The following is a 19,044-nucleotide window of genomic DNA, read 5'->3' as shown; positions in this document are numbered from 1 at the left end:
GAGAATTAGAGAGAGAGGAAGGAGAGAAGTAGAGAGAGAGGAGGGAGAGAAGTAGAGAGAGGAGAGAAGTATAGAGAGGAGGGAGAGAAGTAGAGAGAGAGGAGGGAGAGAAGTAGAGAGAGGAGAGAAGAAGAGAGAGAGGAGGGAGAGAAGTTGAGAGAGGGGAAGGAGAGAAGTAGAGAGAGGAAGGAGATAAGTAATAGAGAGAGGAGGGATAGAATTAGAGAGAGGAAGAGAGAAGTAGAAAGGGAGGAAGGAGAGAAGTATAGAGAGAGGAGGGAGAGAATTAGAGAGAGAGGAAGGAGAGAAGTAGAGAGAGAGGAAGGAGAGACGTAGAGAGAGAGGAGGGAGAGAAGTAGAGAGAGAGGAGGGAGAGAAGTAGAGAGAGAGGAGGGAGAGAAGTAGAGAGAGGAGGGAGAGAAGTAGAGAGAGAGGAGGGAGAGAAGTAGAGAGAGAAGTAGAGAGAGGAAGGAGAGAAGGAGAGAGAGGAAGGAGAGAAGGTAGAGAGAGAGGAGGGAGAGAAGTAGAGAGAGTGGAGGGAGAGAATTAGAGAGAGGAAGGAGAGAAGTAGAGAGAGAGGAGGGAGATAATTAGAGAGAGAGGAAGGAGAGAAGTAGAGAGAGAGGAGGTAGAGAAGTAGAGAGAGGAGGGAGAGAAGTAGAGAGAGAGGAATGAGAGAAGTAGAGAGAGTGGAGGGAGAGAAGTAGAGAGAGAGGAGGGAGAGAAGTAGAGAGAGGGGAAGGAGAGAAGTAGAGAGAGGAAGGAGAGAAGTATAGAGAGAGGAGGGAGATAATTAGAGAGAGGAAGAGAGATGTAGAAAGAGAGGAAGGAGAGAAGTATAGAGAGGGGAGGGAGAGAATTAGAGAGAGAGGAAGGAGAGAAGTAGAGAGAGAGGAGGGAGAGAAGTAGAGAGAGGAAGGAGAGAAGTATAGAGAGGGGAGGGAGAGAATTAGAGAGAGAGGAAGGAGAGAAGTAGAGAGAGAGGAGGGAGAGAAGTAGAGAGAGGAGAGAAGTATAGAGAGGAGGGAGAGAAGTAGAGAGAGGAGGGAGAGAAGTAGAGAGAGGAGAGAAGAAGAGAGAGAGGAGGGAGAGAAGTAGAGAGAGAGGAGGGAGAGAAGTAGAGAGAAGGAGGGAGAGAAGTAGAGAGAGGAGATAAGTTGAGAGAGCGGAGGGAGAGAAGTAGAGAGAGGAGAGAAGGAGAGAGAGGGGACGGAGAGATGTAGAGAGAAAGAGGGAGAGAAGTAGAGAGAGAGGAAGGAGAGAAGTAGAGAGAGAGGAGGGAGAGAAGTAGAGAGAGGGGAAGGAGAGAAGTAGAGAGAGGAGGGAGAGAAGTAGAGAGAGAGGAGGGAGAGTAGTAGAGAGAGAGGAGGGAGAGAAGTAGAGAGAGGGGAAGGAGAGAAGTAGAGAGACGAGTGACAGAAGTAGAGAGAGAGGAAGGAGAGAAGTAGAGAGAGGAGGGAGAGAAGTAGAGAGAGAGGAGGGAGAGAAGTAGAGAGAGAGGAAGGAGAGAAGTAGAGAGAGGGGAGGGAGAGAATTAGAGAGAGAGGAAGGAGAGAAGTAGAGAGAGAGGAGGGAGAGAAGTAGAGAGAGGAGAGAAGTATAGAGAGGAGGGAGAGAAGTAGAGAGAGAGGAGGGAGAGAAGCAGAGAGAGGAGAGAAGAAGAGAGAGAGGAGGGAGAGAAGTAGAGAGAGGGGAAGGAGAGAAGTAGAGAGAGGAAGGAGAGAAGTATAGAGAGAGGAGGGAGAGAATTAGAGAGAGAGGAAGGAGAGAAGTAGAGAGAGGAGGGAGAGAAGTAGAGAGATGAGGGAGAGAAGTAGAGAGAGGAGAGAAGTAGAGAGAGAGGAGGGAGAGAAGTAGAGAGAGAGGAAGGAGAGAAGTAGAGAGAGAGGAGGGAGATAATTAGAGAGAGAGGAGGGAGAGAAGTAGAGAGAGTAGGGAGAGAAGTAGAGAGCGTAAGGAGAGAAGTAGAGAGAGGAGGGAGAGAAGTAGAGAGAGAGATGAGGGAGAGAAGTAGAGAGAGGAGGGAGAGAAGTAGAGAGAGAGGAGGGAGAGAAGTAGAGAGAGGAGGGAGAGAAGTAGAGAGAGAGGAGGGAGAGAAGTAGAGAGAGGAAGGAGAGAAGTAGAGAGAGAGGAGGGAGAGAAGTAGAGAGAGAGGAGGGAGAGAAGTAGAGAGAGGAGGGAGAGAAGTAGAGAGAGAGGAGGGAGAGAAGTAGAGAGAGGAGAGAGGTAGAGAGAGAGAGGAGGGAGAGAAGTAGAGAGAGAGGAGGGAGAGAAGTAGAGAGAGAGGAGGGAGAGAAGTATTTTTAGAGAGGAGGGAGAGAAGTAGAGAGAGGAGAGAAGTAGAGAGAGAGGGGGAGAAGTACGTAGAGAGAGGAGGAGTAGAGAGAGGAGGGAGAGAGGAAGAGAGAGGGGGAGAAACGTAGAGAGAGAGGAGGGAGAGAAGTAGAGAGAGAGGAGGTAGAGAAGTAGAGAGAGGAGAGAGAGGAGAGGAGAAGGAGAGAAGTAGAGAGGAGGGAGAGAAGTAGAGAGAGGAAGGAGAGAAGTAGAGAGAGAGGAGATACTCAGGGAGAGAAGTAGAGAGAGAGAGGAGGGAGAGAAGTAGAGAGAGAGGAGGGAGAGAAGTAGAGAGAGGAGGGAGAGAAGTAGAGAGAGAGGAAGGAGAGAAGTAGAGAGAGGAGGGGAGAGAAGTAGAGAGAGAGGAGGGAGAGAAGTCGAGAGAGGAGGGAGAGAATTAGAGAGAGGAAGGAGAGAAGTAGAGAGAGAGGAGGGAGAGAAGTAGAGAGAGGAGGAAGAGAAGTAGAGAGAGGAAGGAGAGAAGTAGAGAGAGGGGAGGGAGAGAAGTAGAGAGAGAGGAGGGAGAGAAGTAGAGAGAGAGGAGGGAGAGAAGTAGAGAGAGGATGGAGAGAAGTAGAGAGAGAGGAGGGAGAGAAGTAGAGAGATAAGAGAAGTAGAGAGAGGAGGGAGAGAAGTAGAGAGAGAAGAGTGAGAGAAGTAGAGAGATAAGAGAAGTAGAGAGAGGAGGAAGAGAAGTAGAGAGAGAGGAGGGAGAGAAGTTGAGAGAGGAGGGAGAGAATTAGAGAGAGGAAGGAGAGAAGTAGAGAGAGAGGAGGGGGAGAAGTAGAGAGAGGAGGGAGAGAAGTAGAGAGAGAAGAGGGAGAGAAGTAGAGAGATAAGAGAAGTAGAGAGAGGAGGGAGAGAAGTAGAGAGAGAGGAGGGAGAGAAGTTGAGAGAGGAGGGAGAGAATTAGAGAGAGGAAGGAGAGAAGTAGAGAGAGAGGAGGGAGAGAAGTAGAGAGAGGAGGGAGAGAAGTAGAGAGAGGAAGGAGAGAAGTAGAGAGAGAGGAGGGAGAGAAGTAGAGAGAGAGGGGGGAAAGAAGTAGAGAGAGCGGAGGGAGAGAAGTAGAGGGAGGAGGGAGAGAAGTAGAGAGAGGAAGGAGAGAAGTAGAGAGAGGAATGAGAGAAGTAGAGAGAGAGGAGGGAGAGAAGTCGAGAGAGGAGGGAGAGAATTAGAGAGAGGAAAGAGAGAGAGAGAGAGAAGTAAGAGAGAGAAGAGGAGAGAAGTAGAGAGAGAGAGAGGGGAAGAGAAGTAGAGAGGAAGGAGGAAGGGAGAGAAGTAGAGAGAGAGAGGAGGGAGAGAAGCAGAGAGAGAGGAGGGAGAGAAGTAGAGAGAGAGGAGGGAGAGAAGTAGAGAGAGAGGAAGAGAAGTAGAGAGAGGAGGGAGAGAAGTGGAGAGAGAAGAGGGAGAGAAGTAGAGAGATAAGAGAAGTAGAGAGAGGAGGGAGAGAAGTAGAGAGAGAGGAGGGAGAGAAGTAGAGAGAGAGGAGGGAGAGAAGTAGAGAGAGGAGGGAGAGAAGTAGAGAGATAAGAGAAGTAGAGAGAGGAGGGAGAGAAGTAGAGAGAGAAGAGGGAGAGAAGTAGAGAGAGGAGAGAAGTAGAGAGAGAGGAGGGAGAGAAGTAGAGAGAGAGGAGGGAAAGAAGTAGAGAGAGAGGAGGGAGAGAAGTAGAGAGAGGAGAGAAGGAGAGAGAGAGGAGGCAGAGAAGTAGAGAGAGAGGAGGGAGAGAAGTAGAGAGAGAGGAGGGAGAGAAGTAGAGAGAGAGGAGGGAAAGAAGTAGAGAGCGTAAGGAGAGAAGTAGAGAGAGGAGGGAGAGAAGTAGAGAGAGAGGAGGGAGAGAAGTAGAGAGAGAGGAGGGAGAGAAGTAGAGAGAGGAAGGAGAGAAGTAGAGAGAGAGGAGGGAGAGAAGTAGAGAGAGAGGAGGGAGAGAAGTAGAGAGAGGAGGGAGAAAAGTAGAGAGAGAGGAGGGAGAAATGTAGAGAGAGGAGGGAGAGAAGTAGAGAGAGAGGAGGGAGAGAAGTAGAGAGAGTAGGGAGAGAAGTAGAGAGCGTAAGGAGAGAAGTAGAGAGAGGAGGGAGAGAAGTAGAGAGAGAGGAAGGAGAGAAGTAGAGAGAGAGGAGGGAGAGAAGTAGAGGGAGGAGGGAGAGAAGTAGAGAGAGGAAGGAGAGAAGAAGAGAGAGAGGAGGGAGAGAAGTCGAGAGAGGAGGGAGAGAATTAGAGAGAGGAAGGAGAGAAGTAGAGAGAGAGGAGGGAGAGAAGTAGAGAGAGGAGGGAGAGAAGTAGAGAGAGGAAGGAGAGAAGTAGAGAGAGGAAGGAGAAAAGTAGAGAGAGAGGAGGGAGAGAAGTAGAGAGAGAGGAGGGAGAGAAGTAGAGAGAGGAGGGAGAGAAGTAGAGAGAGAGGAGGGAGAGAAGTAGAGAGAGGAGAGAGGTAGAGAGAGAGAGGAGGGAGAGAAGTAGAGAGAGAGGAGGGAGAGAAGTAGAGAGAGTAGGGAGAGAAGTAGAGAGCGTAAGGAGAGAAGTAGAGAGAGGAGGGAGAGAAGTAGAGAGAGAGGAAGGAGAGAAGTAGAGAGAGAGGAGGGAGAGAAGTAGAGGGAGGAGGGAGAGAAGTAGAGAGAGGAAGGAGAGAAGTAGAGAGAGGAAGGAGAGAAGTAGAGAGAGAGGAGGGAGAGAAGTCGAGAGAGGAGGGAGAGAATTAGAGAGAGGAAGGAGAGAAGTAGAGAGAGAGATGAGGGAGAGAAGTAGAGAGAGGAGGGAGAGAAGTAGAGAGAGGAAGGAGAGAAGTAGAGAGAGAGGAGGGAGAGAAGTAGAGAGAGAGGAGGGAGAGAAGTAGAGAGAGGAGGGAGAGAAGTAGAGAGAGAGGAGGGAGAGAAGTAGAGAGAGGAGAGAGGTAGAGAGAGAGAGGAGGGAGAGAAGTAGAGAGAGAGGAGGGAGAGAAGTAGAGAGAGAGGAGGGAGAGAAGTAGAGAGAGAGGAGGGAGAGAAGTAGAGAGAGGAAGGAGAGAAGTAGAGAGAGGAAGGAGAGAAGTAGAGAGAGAGGATGGAGAGAAGTCGAGAGAGGAGGGAGAGAATTAGAGAGAGGAAGGAGAGAAGTAGAGAGAGAGATGAGGGAGAGAAGTAGAGAGAGGAGGAGAGAAGTAGAGAGAGGAAGGAGAGAAGTAGAGAGAGAGGAGGGAGAGAAGTAGAGAGAGAGGAGGGAGAGAAGTAGAGAGAGGAGGGAGAGAAGTAGAGAGAGAGGAGGGAGAGAAGTAGAGAGAGGAGAGAGGAGAGAGAGAGAGAGGAGGGAGAGAAGTAGAGAGAGAGGAGGGAGAGAAGTAGAGAGAGAGGAGGGAGAGAAGTAGAGAGAGAGGAGGGAGAGAAGTAGAGAGAGGAAGGAGAAAAGTAGAGAGAGAGGAGGGAGAGAAGTAGAGAGAGAGGAGGGAGAGAAGTAGAGAGAGGAGGGAGAGAAGTAGAGAGAGGAGAGAAGTAGAGAGAGAGGGGGAGAAACGTAGAGAGAGAGGAGGGAGAGAAGTAGAGAGAGAGGAGGCAGAGAAGTAGAGAGAGGAGGGAGAGAAGTAGAGAGAGGAGAGAAGTAGAGAGAGAGGGGGAGAAACGTAGAGAGAGAGGAGGGAGAGAAGTAGAGAGAGAGGAGGTAGAGAAGTAGAGAGAGGAGGGAGATAATTAGAGAGAGAGGAAGGAGAGAGGAGGGAGATAATTAGAGAGAGTAGAGGGAGAAGAAGTAGAGAGAGAGGAGGTAGAAAAGTAGAGAGAGAGGAGGAGAGAAGTAGAGAGAGGAGGGAGAAAAGTAGAGAGAGAGGAGGGTGAAAAGTAGAGAGAGGAGGGAGAGAAGTAGAGAGAGAGGAGGGAGAGAAGTAGAGAGAGGAGGGAGAGAAGTAGAGAGTAAGGAGAGAAGTAGAGAGAGAAGTAGAGAGAGAGGAGGAGAGAAGTAGAGAGAGAGGAGGGAGAGAAGTAGAGGGAGGAGGGAGAGAAGTAGAGAGAGGAAGGAGAGAAGTAGAGAGAGGAAGGAGAGAAGTAGAGAGAGAGGAGGGAGAGAAGTCGAGAGAGGAGGGAGAGAAGTAGAGAGAGGAAGGAGAGAAGTAGTGAGAGAGGAGGGAGAGAAGTAGAGAGAGGAAGGAGAAAAGTAGAGAGAGAGGAGGGAGAGAAGTAGAGAGAGAGGAGGGAGAGAAGTAGAGAGAGGAAGGAGAGAAGTAGAGAGAGGGGAGGGAGAGAAGTCGAGAGAGGAAGGAGAGAAGTAGAGAGAGAGGAGGGAGAGAAGTAGAGAGAGGAAGGAGAAAAGTAGAGAGAGAGGAGGGAGAGAAGTAGAGAGAGAGGAGGGAGAGAAGTAGAGAGAGGAAGGAGAGAAGTAGAGAGAGGGAGGGATAGAAGTCGAGAGAGAGGAGGGAGAGAAGTAGAGAGAGAGGAGGGAGAGAAGTAGAGAGAGAGGAGGGAGAGAAGTAGAGAGAGAGGAAGGAGAAAGAAAGACAGCGATTCTCAACTCTCTCCATATATTAGCAAGGCACCATTTTGAGTAACATAAAGTAAGGAGTGTGTATATATGTGTGTGTGTGTGTGTGTGTGTGTGTGTGTGTGTGTGTGTGTGTGTGTGTGTGTGTGTGTGTGTGTGTGTGTGTGTGTGTGTGTGTGTGTGTGTGTGTGTGTGTGTGTGTGTGTGTGTGTGTGTGTGTGTGTGTGTGTGTGTGTGTGTGTGTGTGTGTGTGTGTGTGTGTGTGTGTGTGGTGTGTGTGTCATTAAAATCCAAACGGAAAATATTTACACAAGAAGCATCCTTATATCACACATGACTTGTTAATTGTTTACTCCATGAGTAACTCTGTGTTGTCTGTTCACACTGCTATGCTTTATCTTGGCCAGGTCGCAGTTGCAAATGAGAACTTGTTCTCAACTAGCCTACCTGGTTAAATAAAGGTGAAATATATATATATTTTTTAAAGTCAACTCTGTCATTCAGTAAGTTCACCATTCTGCCATTCTCACTGTGAAACATCACACAGTGTTCAACACAACGCTATTTATGTCATCATTTGATCTGATCAGTCAACACCAATTTTTCTACAGTAATCTGGTATGTGTGTGTTTTAACATGTGAGAGATGTAGTGTACCTTCTCTCCATTGGGGTTTCCTAGGACGTAGCAGCCCATAATGTGGATGAGGTTGGGTTCAGGGTTCACTTTGCTCATAAACCGACTCAGCCTCCTCCAGAACCTGTTGTAGCAGGACGACATGGTTCACAACAATACTGCTACTCTAACAGTACCAACACAGAGACAGGAACTGTGTCCGCATCCCAAATGGTACCCTATTCCCTATGCAGTGCACTACCTTTTGCCAGGGCCCACAGGGCCCATAAGGCTTTGGTCAAAAGTAGTGTCGTGTGCCATTTGGGACACACACAGGTATAAGGACTATGGCTGCTGTATGAAGAGTAAGACTGATGACACTCACTGACTCATGTCCTCCTCTTTCTCCACCTTGGCGAATGTGGCCACTTTATTCTTCAACAGGTACAGATGCCCTGGACCTCCCTAAGAACCCCACAGAGATTTAGCTTTTCAAGTTCCCAGCCAAGATTAAAACCAACACGGCTACTTGGCACTCACATAACATAGCAGGATCCCATTGAGAGAAAAACACAATTATCCCCTCGACCTCCAGAGTTATGTCACTAATTGAGGTGTAATCTGTCTTTCCACTGGGAATGACAGAATTCAGCATAAAACACATTTTCTTTTGTTCTTTCATAATCATTGTCATCTCTCTCTCTTCCCCTTTCTCTCTCTCTCTACTTTCTCCCTGTATCACCTGACAGAAGATGAGCATCCTCCAGATTCTGCTGCCTCTCCTGTAGGCTGTTAGCTTCTTGTCAATCTCCTCTGTGAAGAGAGAGAAACAGAGAGGGGTTAGAGAGAGAGAGAGAGAGAGAGAGAGAGAGAGAGAGAGAGAGAGAGAGAGAGAGAGAGAGAGAGAGAAAGAGAGAAAGAGAGAGAGAGAGGGGTTAGAGAGAGAGAAAGAGAGAGGGGTTAGAGAGAGAGAAACAGAGAGGGGTTAGAGAGAGAAAGAGAGAGAAAAAGAGAGGGGTTAGAGAGAAAGAGAGAGAGAGAGAGAGAGAGAGAGAGAGAGGGGTTAGAGAGAGAGAAACAGAGAGGGGTTAGAGAGAGAAACAGAGAGGGTTAGAGAGAGAGAAACGGAGAGAGGTTAGAGAGAGAGAAACAGAGAGGGGTTAGGGAGAGATAAACAGAAAGGGTTTAGAGAGAGCGAAAGAGAGAGGGGTTAGAGAGAGAGAAACGGAGAGAGGTTAGAGAGAGAGAAACAGATAGGGGTTAGGGAGAGAGAAAGAGAGAGAGGTTAGAGAGAGAGAAAGAGAGAGGGGTTAGAGAGAGAGAAAGAGAGAGAAAAAGAGAGGGGTTAGAGAGGAAGAAAGAGAGAGGGGTTAGAATGAGAGCAACAAGCAGTACAGTAAAAATAGATTTCCTCACACTGAAAGACAGCAATATGGAACACAGCATCATTTTCACTGCATAATGTGTCTCACTCCACAAACATGTCTGCGCCCCAAATGGCACACTACTCCTGAGTGGCCCAGCGGTCTACGGTAATGCATCTCAGTGCTAGAGGCGTCACGACAGACCCTGGTTCGATTCCAGACTATATCACAACCGACCGTGATTGGGAGTCCCATAGGGCGGCGCACAATTGGCCCAGCGTCGTCCTGGGTTAGGTTTTGGCCAGGATAGGTCGTCATTGTAAATAAGAATATGTTCTTAACTGGCTTGCCAAGTTAAATAAAGGTTCAATAAAGTAGAAAGATAAAATAGTGCGCTACTTTTGATCAGGGCCTATAGGACTGGTTAAAAGTAGTGCGCTATATAGGGAATATAGTGCCATTTAGGATGAAGATTTGAACAGAACTAACAAACAAAGTCACATAAAGGGCAGTTTACCCACCGAGGATATCATCAAACGTAGCATGTTCATGGTCCTGGAGACAGAGATTATAAAGTCAATATCCTTTACTGAATATTATACATGATAACTGATTTATCACCTGTGCATACAGACACATAGAGAACAGGGTGACGGTGTGTGTGTGAGAGAGAAAGTCACTCACATAGAGGATGGGGATGATTGAGGGGTCATCCCTGCGGATGATGGTGGGAACGTACTCTGCCTTGGGGACTTTGGAGGAGATCAGCTGAGAGTGAGAGATGGAGAAAGATCTGAGAGACAAGGCAAGAAGGGCATTCTATGCCATCAAAATAAACATAAATTTCAACATACCAATTAGGATTTGGCTAAAAATACTTGAATCAGTCATAGAGCCCATTGCCCTTTATGGTTGTGAGGTCTGGGGTCCGCTCACCAACCAAGACTTCACAAAATGGGACAAACACCAAATTGAGACTCTGCACGCAGAATTCTGCAAAAATATCCTCCGTGTACAACGTAAAACACCAAATAATGCATGCAGAGCAGAATTAGGCCGATACCCACTAATTATCAAAATCCAGAAAAGAGCCATTAAATTCTACAACCACCTAAAAGGAAGCGATTCCCAAACCTTCCATAACAAAGCCATCACAAACAGAGCAAGCTGGTCCTGGGGCTCTGTTCACAAACACAAACACACCCTACAGAGCCCCAGGACAACAGCACAATTAGACCCAACCAAATCATGAGAAAACAAAAAGATAATTACTTAACACATTGGAAAGAATTAACAAAAAAACAGAGCAAACTAGAATGCTTTTTGGCCCTAAACAGAGAGTACACAGTGGCAGAATACCTGACCACTGTGACTGACCCAAAATTAAGGAAAGCTTTGACTATGTACAGACTCAGTGAGCATAGCCTTGCTATTGAGAAAGGCCGCCGTAGGCAGACATGGCTCTCAAGAGAAGACAGGCTATGTGCTCACTGCCCACAAAATGAGGTGGAAACTGAGCTGCACTTCCTAACCTCCTGCCCAATGTATGACCATATTAGAGAGACATATTTCCCCAGATCACACAGATCCACAAAGAATTCGAAAACATATCCAATTTTGAAAAACTCCCATATCTACTGGGTGAAATTCCACAGTGTGCCATCACAGCAGCAAGATTTGTGACCTGTTGCCACGAGAAAAGGGCAACCAGTGAAGAACAAACACCATTGTAAATACAACCCATATTTATGCTTATTTATTTTATCTTGTGTCCTTTAATTATTTGTACATTGTGTATATATATATATATATATATATATAATATGACATTTGTAATGTCTTTACTGTTTTGAAACTGTTGTATGTGTAATGTTTACTGTTAATTTTTGTTGTTTTTCACTTTATATATTCACTTTGTATGTTGTCTACCTCACTTGCTTTGGCAATGTTAACACATGTTTCCCATGCCAATAAAGCCCTTGAATTGATTGATAATTGAAAGAAGAGAGAAGAAGAGAAAGAGGTGTCCCATTCACTCTGCTGTGTTCTGTCTGTCAACCAGTGCCTGTAGGGACCTGAACATTCATTATTCACACTAGTCTGTCTGCGTAGCCAAGATGCATTGTACACTGAGTGTATAAAACATTAGGAACACCTTCCTAATATTAAGTTGCACCCCCTTTTGCCCTCAGAACAGCCTCAATTCATCAGGAATGGACTCTACAAGGTGTCAAAAGCATTCCACAGGGATGCTGGCCCATGTTGACTCCAATGCTTCCCACAGTTGTGTCAAGTTGGCTGGATGTCCTTTGGGTGGTGGACCATTCTTGATACACAAGGGAAACTGTTGAGCGTGAAAAACCCAGCAGCATTGCAGTTCTTGACACACTCAAACCGGTGCGCCTGGCACCTACTACCATACCTTGTTCAAAGGCACATAAATATTTTGTCTTGACCATTCATCCTCTGAATGGCACACATTCACAATCCATGTCTCAATTGTCTCAAGGCTTAAAACTCCTTGAACCTGTCTCCTCCCCTTCATCTCTACTGATTGAAGTGGATTTAACAAGTGACATCAATGATCATAGATTTCACCTTGATTCACCTGGACAGTCTATGTCATGAAAATAGCAGATGTTCCCAATATTTTGTACACTCAGCGTATGTACTGGTATCAAACAGGATTCCACTTTAATTCAGTTAAGGATCAAAAAGTAGCCCATTGATTTATATAAGGTCTTTTGAGTACATTTGAGTACTACTTGGCACTCACATAACATAGCAGGATCCCATTGAGAGAAAAACACAATTATCCCCTCGACCTCCAGAGTTATGTCACTAATTGAGGTGTAATCTGTCTTTCCACTGGGAATGACAGAATTCAGCATAAAACACATTTTCTTTTGTTCTTTCATAATCATTGTCATCTCTCTCTCTTCCCCTTTCTCTCTCTCTCTACTTTCTCCCTGTATCACCTGACAGAAGATGAGCATCCTCCAGATTCTGCTGCCTCTCCTGTAGGCTGTTAGCTTCTTGTCAATCTCCTATTTTCATTCATATCTTAAAGAATCATGACAGCCGTGACATTCCAACACAGTAAACATGCTCACATGCAGCCAGTCCTCTTTGGGTAAACCTGGGAACTCTGGGAAAGTTAGAAGAATTGTTCAACCCTAGTTCCTCACCATAATTTTGGGTGGGATGAAGTCATCTCCCTCACAGGCCAGTCTCTCCATCTCCCTCTCCTCCTCCCAGTCTAGGTCCTCACGCTCCCCCTCATCCAGAGTCCCACAAGAGGCTGGCAGGTCCCCACCTATCCCCCAACAAAGAGAGCAGGCACACCGTTAGAGAGAGAGCAGGGGAGGAAACGGGAGAAAGATTGGATGAGAAGAGGGGGGACATGGAGTAAGAGAGGGGGAGGTAGAGGAGGGGAAGAGATGGACAGAGAGAAAGCAAGCAATGAAATAATAGAGAAAGAATGAGAAAGGCAGATGGAGGGAGAGAGAAAGGCAGATGGAGGGAGAGAGAGAGAGTGGCAGGGAGAGAGAAAGGCAGATGGAGGGAGAGAGAGAGAGTGGCAGGGAGAGAGAAAGGCAGATGGAGGGAGAGAGAAAGGCAGATGGAGGGGAGAGAGAGAGTGGCAGGGAGAGAGAAAGGCAGATGGAGGGAGAGAGAAAGGCAGATGGAGGGAGAGAGAGAGAGTGGCAGGGAGAGAGAAAGGCAGATGGCAGGGAGAGAGAAAGGCAGATGGAGGGAGAGAGAGAGTGGCAGGGAGAGAGAAAGGCAGATGGAGGGAGAGAGAGAGTGGCAGGGAGAGAGAAAGGCAGATGGAGGGAGAGAGAGAGTGGCAGGGAGAGAGAAAGGCAGATGGAGGGAGAGAGAGAGAGTGGCAGGGAGAGAGAAAGGCAGATGGAGGGAGAGAGAGAGTGGCAGGGAGAGAGAAAGGCAGATGGAGGGAGAGAGAGAGAGTGGCAGGGAGAGAGAAAGGCAGATGGAGGGAGAGAGAGAGTGGCAGGGAGAGAGAAAGGCAGATGGAGGAGAGAGAGAGAGTGGCAGGGAGAGAGAAAGGCAGATGGAGGGAGAGAGAGAGTGGCAGGGAGAGAGAAAGGCAGATGGAGGGAGAGAGAGAGAGTGGCAGGGAGAGAGAAAGGCAGATGGAGGGAGAGAGAGAGAGTGGCAGGGAGAGAGAAAGGCAGATGGAGGGAGAGAGAGAGTGGCAGGGAGAGAGAAAGGCAGATGGAGGGAGAGAGAGAGTGGCAGGGAGAGAGAAAGCAGATGGAGGGAGTGAGAGAGAGTGGCAGGGAGAGAGAAAAGTAGATGGAGGGAGAGAGAGAGTGGCAGGGAGAGAGAAAGGCAGATGGAGGGAGAGAGAGAGTGGCAGGGAGAGAGAAAGGCAGATGGAGGGAGAGAGAGAGTGGCAGGGAGAGAGAAAGGCAGATGGAGGGAGAGAGAGAGAGTGGCAGGGAGAGAGAAAGGCAGATGGAGGGAGAGAGAGAGTGGCAGGGAGAGAGAAAGGCAGATGGAGGGAGAGAGAGAGAGTGGCAGGGAGAGAGAAAGCAGATGGAGGGAGTGAGAGAGAGTGGCAGGGAGAGAGAAAGCAGATGGAGGGAGAGAGAGTGGCAGGGAGAGAGAAAGGCAGATGGAGGGAGAGAGAGAGTGGCAGGGAGAGAGAAAGCAGATGGAGGGAGTGAGAGAGAGTGGCAGGGAGAGAGAAAGGCAGATGGAGGGAGAGAGAGAGTGGCAGGGAGAGAGAAAGGCAGATGGAGGGAGAGAGAGAGAGTGGCAGGGAGAGAGAAAGCAGATGGAGGGAGAGAGAGAGTGGCAGGGAGAGAGAAAGCAGATGGAGGGGAGAGAGAGAGTGGCAGGGAGAGAGAAAGCAGATGGAGGGAGAGAGAGAGTGGCAGGGAGAGAGAAAGGCAGATGGAGGGGAGAGAGAGTGGCAGGGAGAGAGAAAGCAGATGGAGGGAGAGAGAGAGAGTGGCAGGGAGAGAGAAAGCAGATGGAGGGAGAGAGAGAGAGTGGCAGGGAGAGAAAGCAGATGGAGGGAGAGAGAGAGAGTGGCAGGGAGAGAGAAAGGCAGATGGAGGGAGAGAGAGAGTGGCAGGGAGAGAGAAAGCAGATGGAGGGAGTGAGAGAGAGTGGCAGGGAGAGAGAAAGCAGATGGAGGGAGAGAGAGAGTGGCAGGGAGAGAGAAAGGCAGATGGCAGGGAGAGAGAAAGCAGATGGAGGGAGTGAGAGAGAGTGGCAGGGAGAGAGAAAGGCAGATGGAGGGAGAGAGAGAGTGGCAGGGAGAGAGAAAGGCAGATGGAGGGAGAGAGAGAGAGTGGCAGGGAGAGAGAAAGCAGATGGAGGGAGAGAGAGAGTGGCAGGGAGAGAGAAAGCAGATGGAGGGAGAGAGAGAGTGGCAGGGAGAGAGAAAGGCAGATGGAGGGAGAGAGAGAGTGGCAGGGAGAGAGAAAGGCAGATGGAGGGAGAGAGAGAGAGTGGCAGGGAGAGAGAAAGCAGATGGAGGGAGAGAGAGAGAGTGGCAGGGAGAGAGAAAGCAGATGGAGGGAGAGAGAGAGTGGCAGGGAGAGAGAAAGGCAGATGGAGGAGAGAGAGAGTGGCAGGGAGAGAGAAAGCAGATGGAGGAGAGAGAGAGAGTGGCAGGGAGAGAGAAAGCAGATGGAGGGAGAGAGAGAGAGTGGCAGGGAGAGAGAAAGCAGATGGAGGGAGAGAGAGAGTGGCAGGGAGAGAGAAAGGCAGATGGAGGGAGAGAGAGAGTGGCAGGGAGAGAGAAAGCAGATGGAGGGAGAGAGAGAGAGTGGCAGGGAGAGAGAAAGCAGATGGAGGGAGAGAGAGAGAGTGGCAGGGAGAGAGAAAGCAGATGGAGGGAGTGAGAGAGAGTGGCAGGGAGAGAGAAAGCAGATGGAGGGAGAGAGAGAGTGGCAGGGAGAGAGAAAGCAGATGGAGGGAGAGAGAGAGTGGCAGGGAGAGAGAAAGGCAGATGGAGGGAGAGAGAGAGTGGCAGGGAGAGAGAAAGCAGATGGAGGGAGAGAGAGAGAGTGGCAGGGAGAGAGAAAGCAGATGGAGGGAGAGAGAGAGAGTGGCAGGGAGAGAGAAAGCAGATGGAGGGAGAGAGAGAGAGTGGCAGGGAGAGAGAAAGGCAGATGGAGGGAGAGAGAGAGTGGCAGGGAGAGAGAAAGCAGATGGAGGGAGTGAGAGAGAGTGGCAGGGAGAGAGAAAGGCAGATGGAGGAGAGAGAGAGAGTGGCAGGGAGAGAGAAAGCAGATGGAGGGAGAGAGAGAGTGGCAGGGAGAGAGAAAGCAGATGGAGGGGAGAGAGAGAGTGGCAGGGAGAGAGAAAGGCAGATGGAGGGAGAGAGAGAGAGTGGCAGGGAGAGAGAAAGCAGATGGAGGGAGTGAGAGAGTGGCAGGGAGAGAGATGGTAGTATAAAGTGACAGTGGGGGACAAAGAAAGACAGAGGTGAAGTGACAGAGGATAACAACCATACAGAGGAATAGGTGGAAGCAGAAAAAAATTAAGGAAAATAGTCAAGTCAAAGAGGAAAGCAGAGGTAAAAAGAGAATGGGAAAGGTGACAGGGTAGATCAACAGCTTGTGCCAATCATTAGGAAAAAAACACTGGGCTGTCAGAGAAGAAAAACGTTTCAAGACACAAATATACCTGGTGCCATTTCAATGTCATAAACAGTAACCTCTATCATCAGACTGTGTGAGACACAGAGGCACAAAGGAGATGGAAAAACAGAAACAAACACACAAACATTGAAAAACATTCAAGAGACTACAGAGAAAAAGACATGCAGACATATAAACATACAGTGCTTATACACACACACTCCCAGACCGACGCTTCACACACTCCCAGACCTGCGCTTCGCTTCACACACTCCCAGGCCGACGCTTCACACACTCCCAGACCTGCGCTTCGCTTCACACACTCCCAGACCGACGCTTCACACACTCCCAGACCTGCGCTTCGCTTCACACACTCCCAGACCGACGCTTCACACACTCCCAGACCGACGCTTCACACACTCCCAGACGTGCGCTTCGCTTCACACACTCCCAGACCGACGCTTCACACACTCCCAGACCTGCGCTTCGCTTCACACACTCCCAGACCGACGCTTCACACACTCCCAGACCGACGCTTCACACACTCCCAGACCTGCGCTTCGCTTCACACACTCCCAGACCGACGCTTCACACACTCCCAGACCTGCGCTTCGCTTCACACACTCCCAGGCCGACGCTTCACACACTCCCAGACCTGCGCTTCGCTTCACACACTCCCAGACCGACGCTTCACACACTCCCAGACCTGCGCTTCGCTTCACACACTCCCAGACCGACGCTTCACACACTCCCAGACCGACGCTTCACACACTCCCAGACCTGCGCTTCGCTTCACACACTCCCAGACCGACGCTTCACACACTCCCAGACCTGCGCTTCGCTTCACACACTCCCAGACCGACGCTTCACACACTCCCAGACCGACGCTTCACACACTCCCAGACCTGCGCTTCGCTTCACACACTCCCAGACCGGCGCTTCACACACTCCCAGACCTGCGCTTCGCTTCACACACTCCCAGGCCGACGCTTCACACACTCCCAGACCGGCGCTTCACACACTCCCAGACCGGCGCTTCACACACTCCCAGACCGACGCTTCACACACTCCCAGACCGGCGCTTCACACACTCCCAGGCCGACGCTTCACACACTCCCAGACCGACGCTTCACACACTCCCAGACCGGCGCTTCACACACTCCCAGACCGACGCTTCACACACTCCCAGACCGACGCTTCACACACTCCCAGACCGACGCTTCACACACTCCCAGACCGGCGCTTCACACACTCCCAGACCGACGCTTCACACACTCCCAGACCGACGCTTCACACACTCCCAGACCGACGCTTCACACACTCCCAGACCTGCGCTTCACACACTCCCAGACCTGCGCTTCACACACTCCCAGGCCGACGCTTCACACACTCCCAGACCTGCGCTTCACACACTCCCAGACCGGCGCTTCACACACTCCCAGACCGGCGCTTCACACACTCCCAGACCTGCGCTTCACACACTCCCAGACCTGCGCTTCACACACTCCCAGACCTGCGCTTCACACACTCCCAGACCTGCGCTTCACACACTCCCAGACCGGCGCTTCACACACTCCCAAACTGGCGCTTCACACACTCCCAGACCTGCGCTTCACACACTCCCAGACCTGCGCTTCACACACTCCCAGACCTGCGCTTCACACACTCCCAGACCGGCGCTTCACACACTCCCAGACCTGCGCTTCACACACTCCCAGACCTGCGCTTCACACACTCCCAAAACTGCGCTTCACACACTCCCAGACCGGCGCTTCACACACTCCCAGACCGGCGCTTCACACACTCCCAGACCTGCGCTTCACACACTCCCAGACCTGCGCTTCACACACTCCCAGACCTGCGCTTCACACACTCCCAGACCTGCGCTTCACACACTCCCAGACCGGCGCTTCACACACTCCCAGACCGGCGCTTCACACACTCCCAGACCGGCGCTTCACACACTCCCAGACCTGCGCTTCACACACTCCCAGACCTGCGCTTCACACACTCCCAGACCTGCGCTTCACACACTCCCAGACCTGCGCTTCACACACTCCCAGACCGGCGCTTCACACACTCCCAGACCGGCGCTTCACACACTCCCAGACCTGCGCTTCACACACTCCCAGACCGGCGCTTCACACACTCCCAGACCTGCGCTTCACACACTCCCAGACCGGCGCTTCACACACTCCCAGACCGGCGCTTCACACACTCCCAGACCTGCGCTTCACACACTCCCAGACCTGCGCTTCACACACTCCCAGACCTGCGCTTCACACACTCCCAGACCTGCGCTTCACACACTCCCAGACCTGCGCTTCACACACTCCCAGACCTGCGCTTCACACACTCCCAGACCTGCGCTTCACACACTCCCAGACCGACGCTTCACACACTACCAGACCATTTGAGACAAATACTCACAGAGAAAGAGAGCAAATACTCACAGAGAAAGAGAGAGAGCATCACAAATTTGGAGACATACCCACGGTCAGAAGGAGACAGACAGACAGGGTCAGAGTCAACAGCAGGGACAGCCGATTTGTGTGTGTGTGTATTTTACCATAAATGTTTCAGCATACTTGTACTTGTGTGTGAGTGTATAAGTGTGTTTGTCTGTGTCTGTGCCTGTATGTGAGTGTGTGTGTGTGTATCAGTGGAGGCTGGTGGGAGGAGCTAAAGGAGGATGGGCTCATTGTCATGGCCAGGGATGCAAACTGCTGAGAGTCCAAAAAGGTGACACTTTTTTTTGTTGCACTGAAACATGCAATAAATCGCTGCTTGGAGGAAATGCAGGTTTAAACTAATTAAACAACAAAGAATATGATCTATATGATAAGTCTGTGTGTAAAATAAAAAGTGGTTGATGTCAACCTAAAAAAAAATAATTAAAGAAAGCAATCCAATGTTAATTGTTGCCTAGACTTTACTACACTCAAATCTTGCAAAACCCACTAATATTACAGTTAGCCATGACAGCATTTATAATAGAACGCCTGTTACCATGACAGCCTTTATAATAGAATGCTTGTTACCATGACAGCAATTATAATAGAACGCTGGTTACCATGACAGCCTTTATAATAGAATGCTTGTTACCATGACAGCAATTATAATAGAACGCTGGTTACCATGACAGCCTTTATAATAGAACGCTTGTTACCATGACAGCCTTTATAATAGAACGCTTGTTACCATGACAGCATTTATAATAGAACGCCTGTTACCATGACAGCCTTTATAATAGAATGCTTGTTACCATGACAGCAATTATAATAGAACGCTTGTTACCATGACAGCCTTTATAATATAATGCTTGTTACCATGACAGCCTTTATAATAGAACGCTTGTTACCATGACAGCCTTTATAATAGAAAGCGTGTTACCATGACAGCCTTTATAACTCCTGGCCAACGTCTCTGGCCCAAAACAAGCTACAGTTAGCCTTGAGCTAAGCCCATCTCCCGACTAGCCGAAGAGGCCCAACGATACCTCTTTTGCCAATTGGCCTGGACCCTTTACTGCCGACACGGAGCGCCGCCGATCCATCACGACTGGTCCGCCGACATAATCGTCCGAGGTGGTTTCAACAGGCTTTTTCGTTGCGACATCGCCAAAGACCCATCTGCTGGCCAAGGCCCGCGAGCTTTCTGAAACGCTGTGT

General features: G+C 49.7%; 1 protein-coding gene across 1 annotated transcript in view; it reads right to left on the bottom strand.

The window, feature by feature from the left end:
• Nucleotides 1-19,044, bottom strand: part of LOC118388083 (NMDA receptor synaptonuclear signaling and neuronal migration factor-like) — a 114,791-nt gene that overhangs the window by 50,241 nt on the left and 45,506 nt on the right. The window contains exons 8-13 of the mRNA XM_052524740.1: nt 11,939-12,066; nt 9,435-9,518; nt 9,272-9,305; nt 8,129-8,199; nt 7,772-7,851; nt 7,429-7,531 (exon numbers count right to left, since the gene is read on the bottom strand). Of these exons, the coding sequence (XP_052380700.1) occupies nt 7,429-7,531; nt 7,772-7,851; nt 8,129-8,199; nt 9,272-9,305; nt 9,435-9,518; nt 11,939-12,066 (500 nt within the window). The remainder of the gene's footprint in view (nt 1-7,428; nt 7,532-7,771; nt 7,852-8,128; nt 8,200-9,271; nt 9,306-9,434; nt 9,519-11,938; nt 12,067-19,044) is intronic.

The sequence above is a fragment of the Oncorhynchus keta genome, chromosome 9 (genome assembly GCF_023373465.1).
Source record: "Oncorhynchus keta strain PuntledgeMale-10-30-2019 chromosome 9, Oket_V2, whole genome shotgun sequence".
Classification (NCBI taxonomy): Eukaryota; Metazoa; Chordata; class Actinopteri; order Salmoniformes; family Salmonidae; genus Oncorhynchus; species Oncorhynchus keta.
Note: the sequence above shows the minus strand (reverse complement) of the source record. Positions and strands in the feature narration are given on the sequence as shown.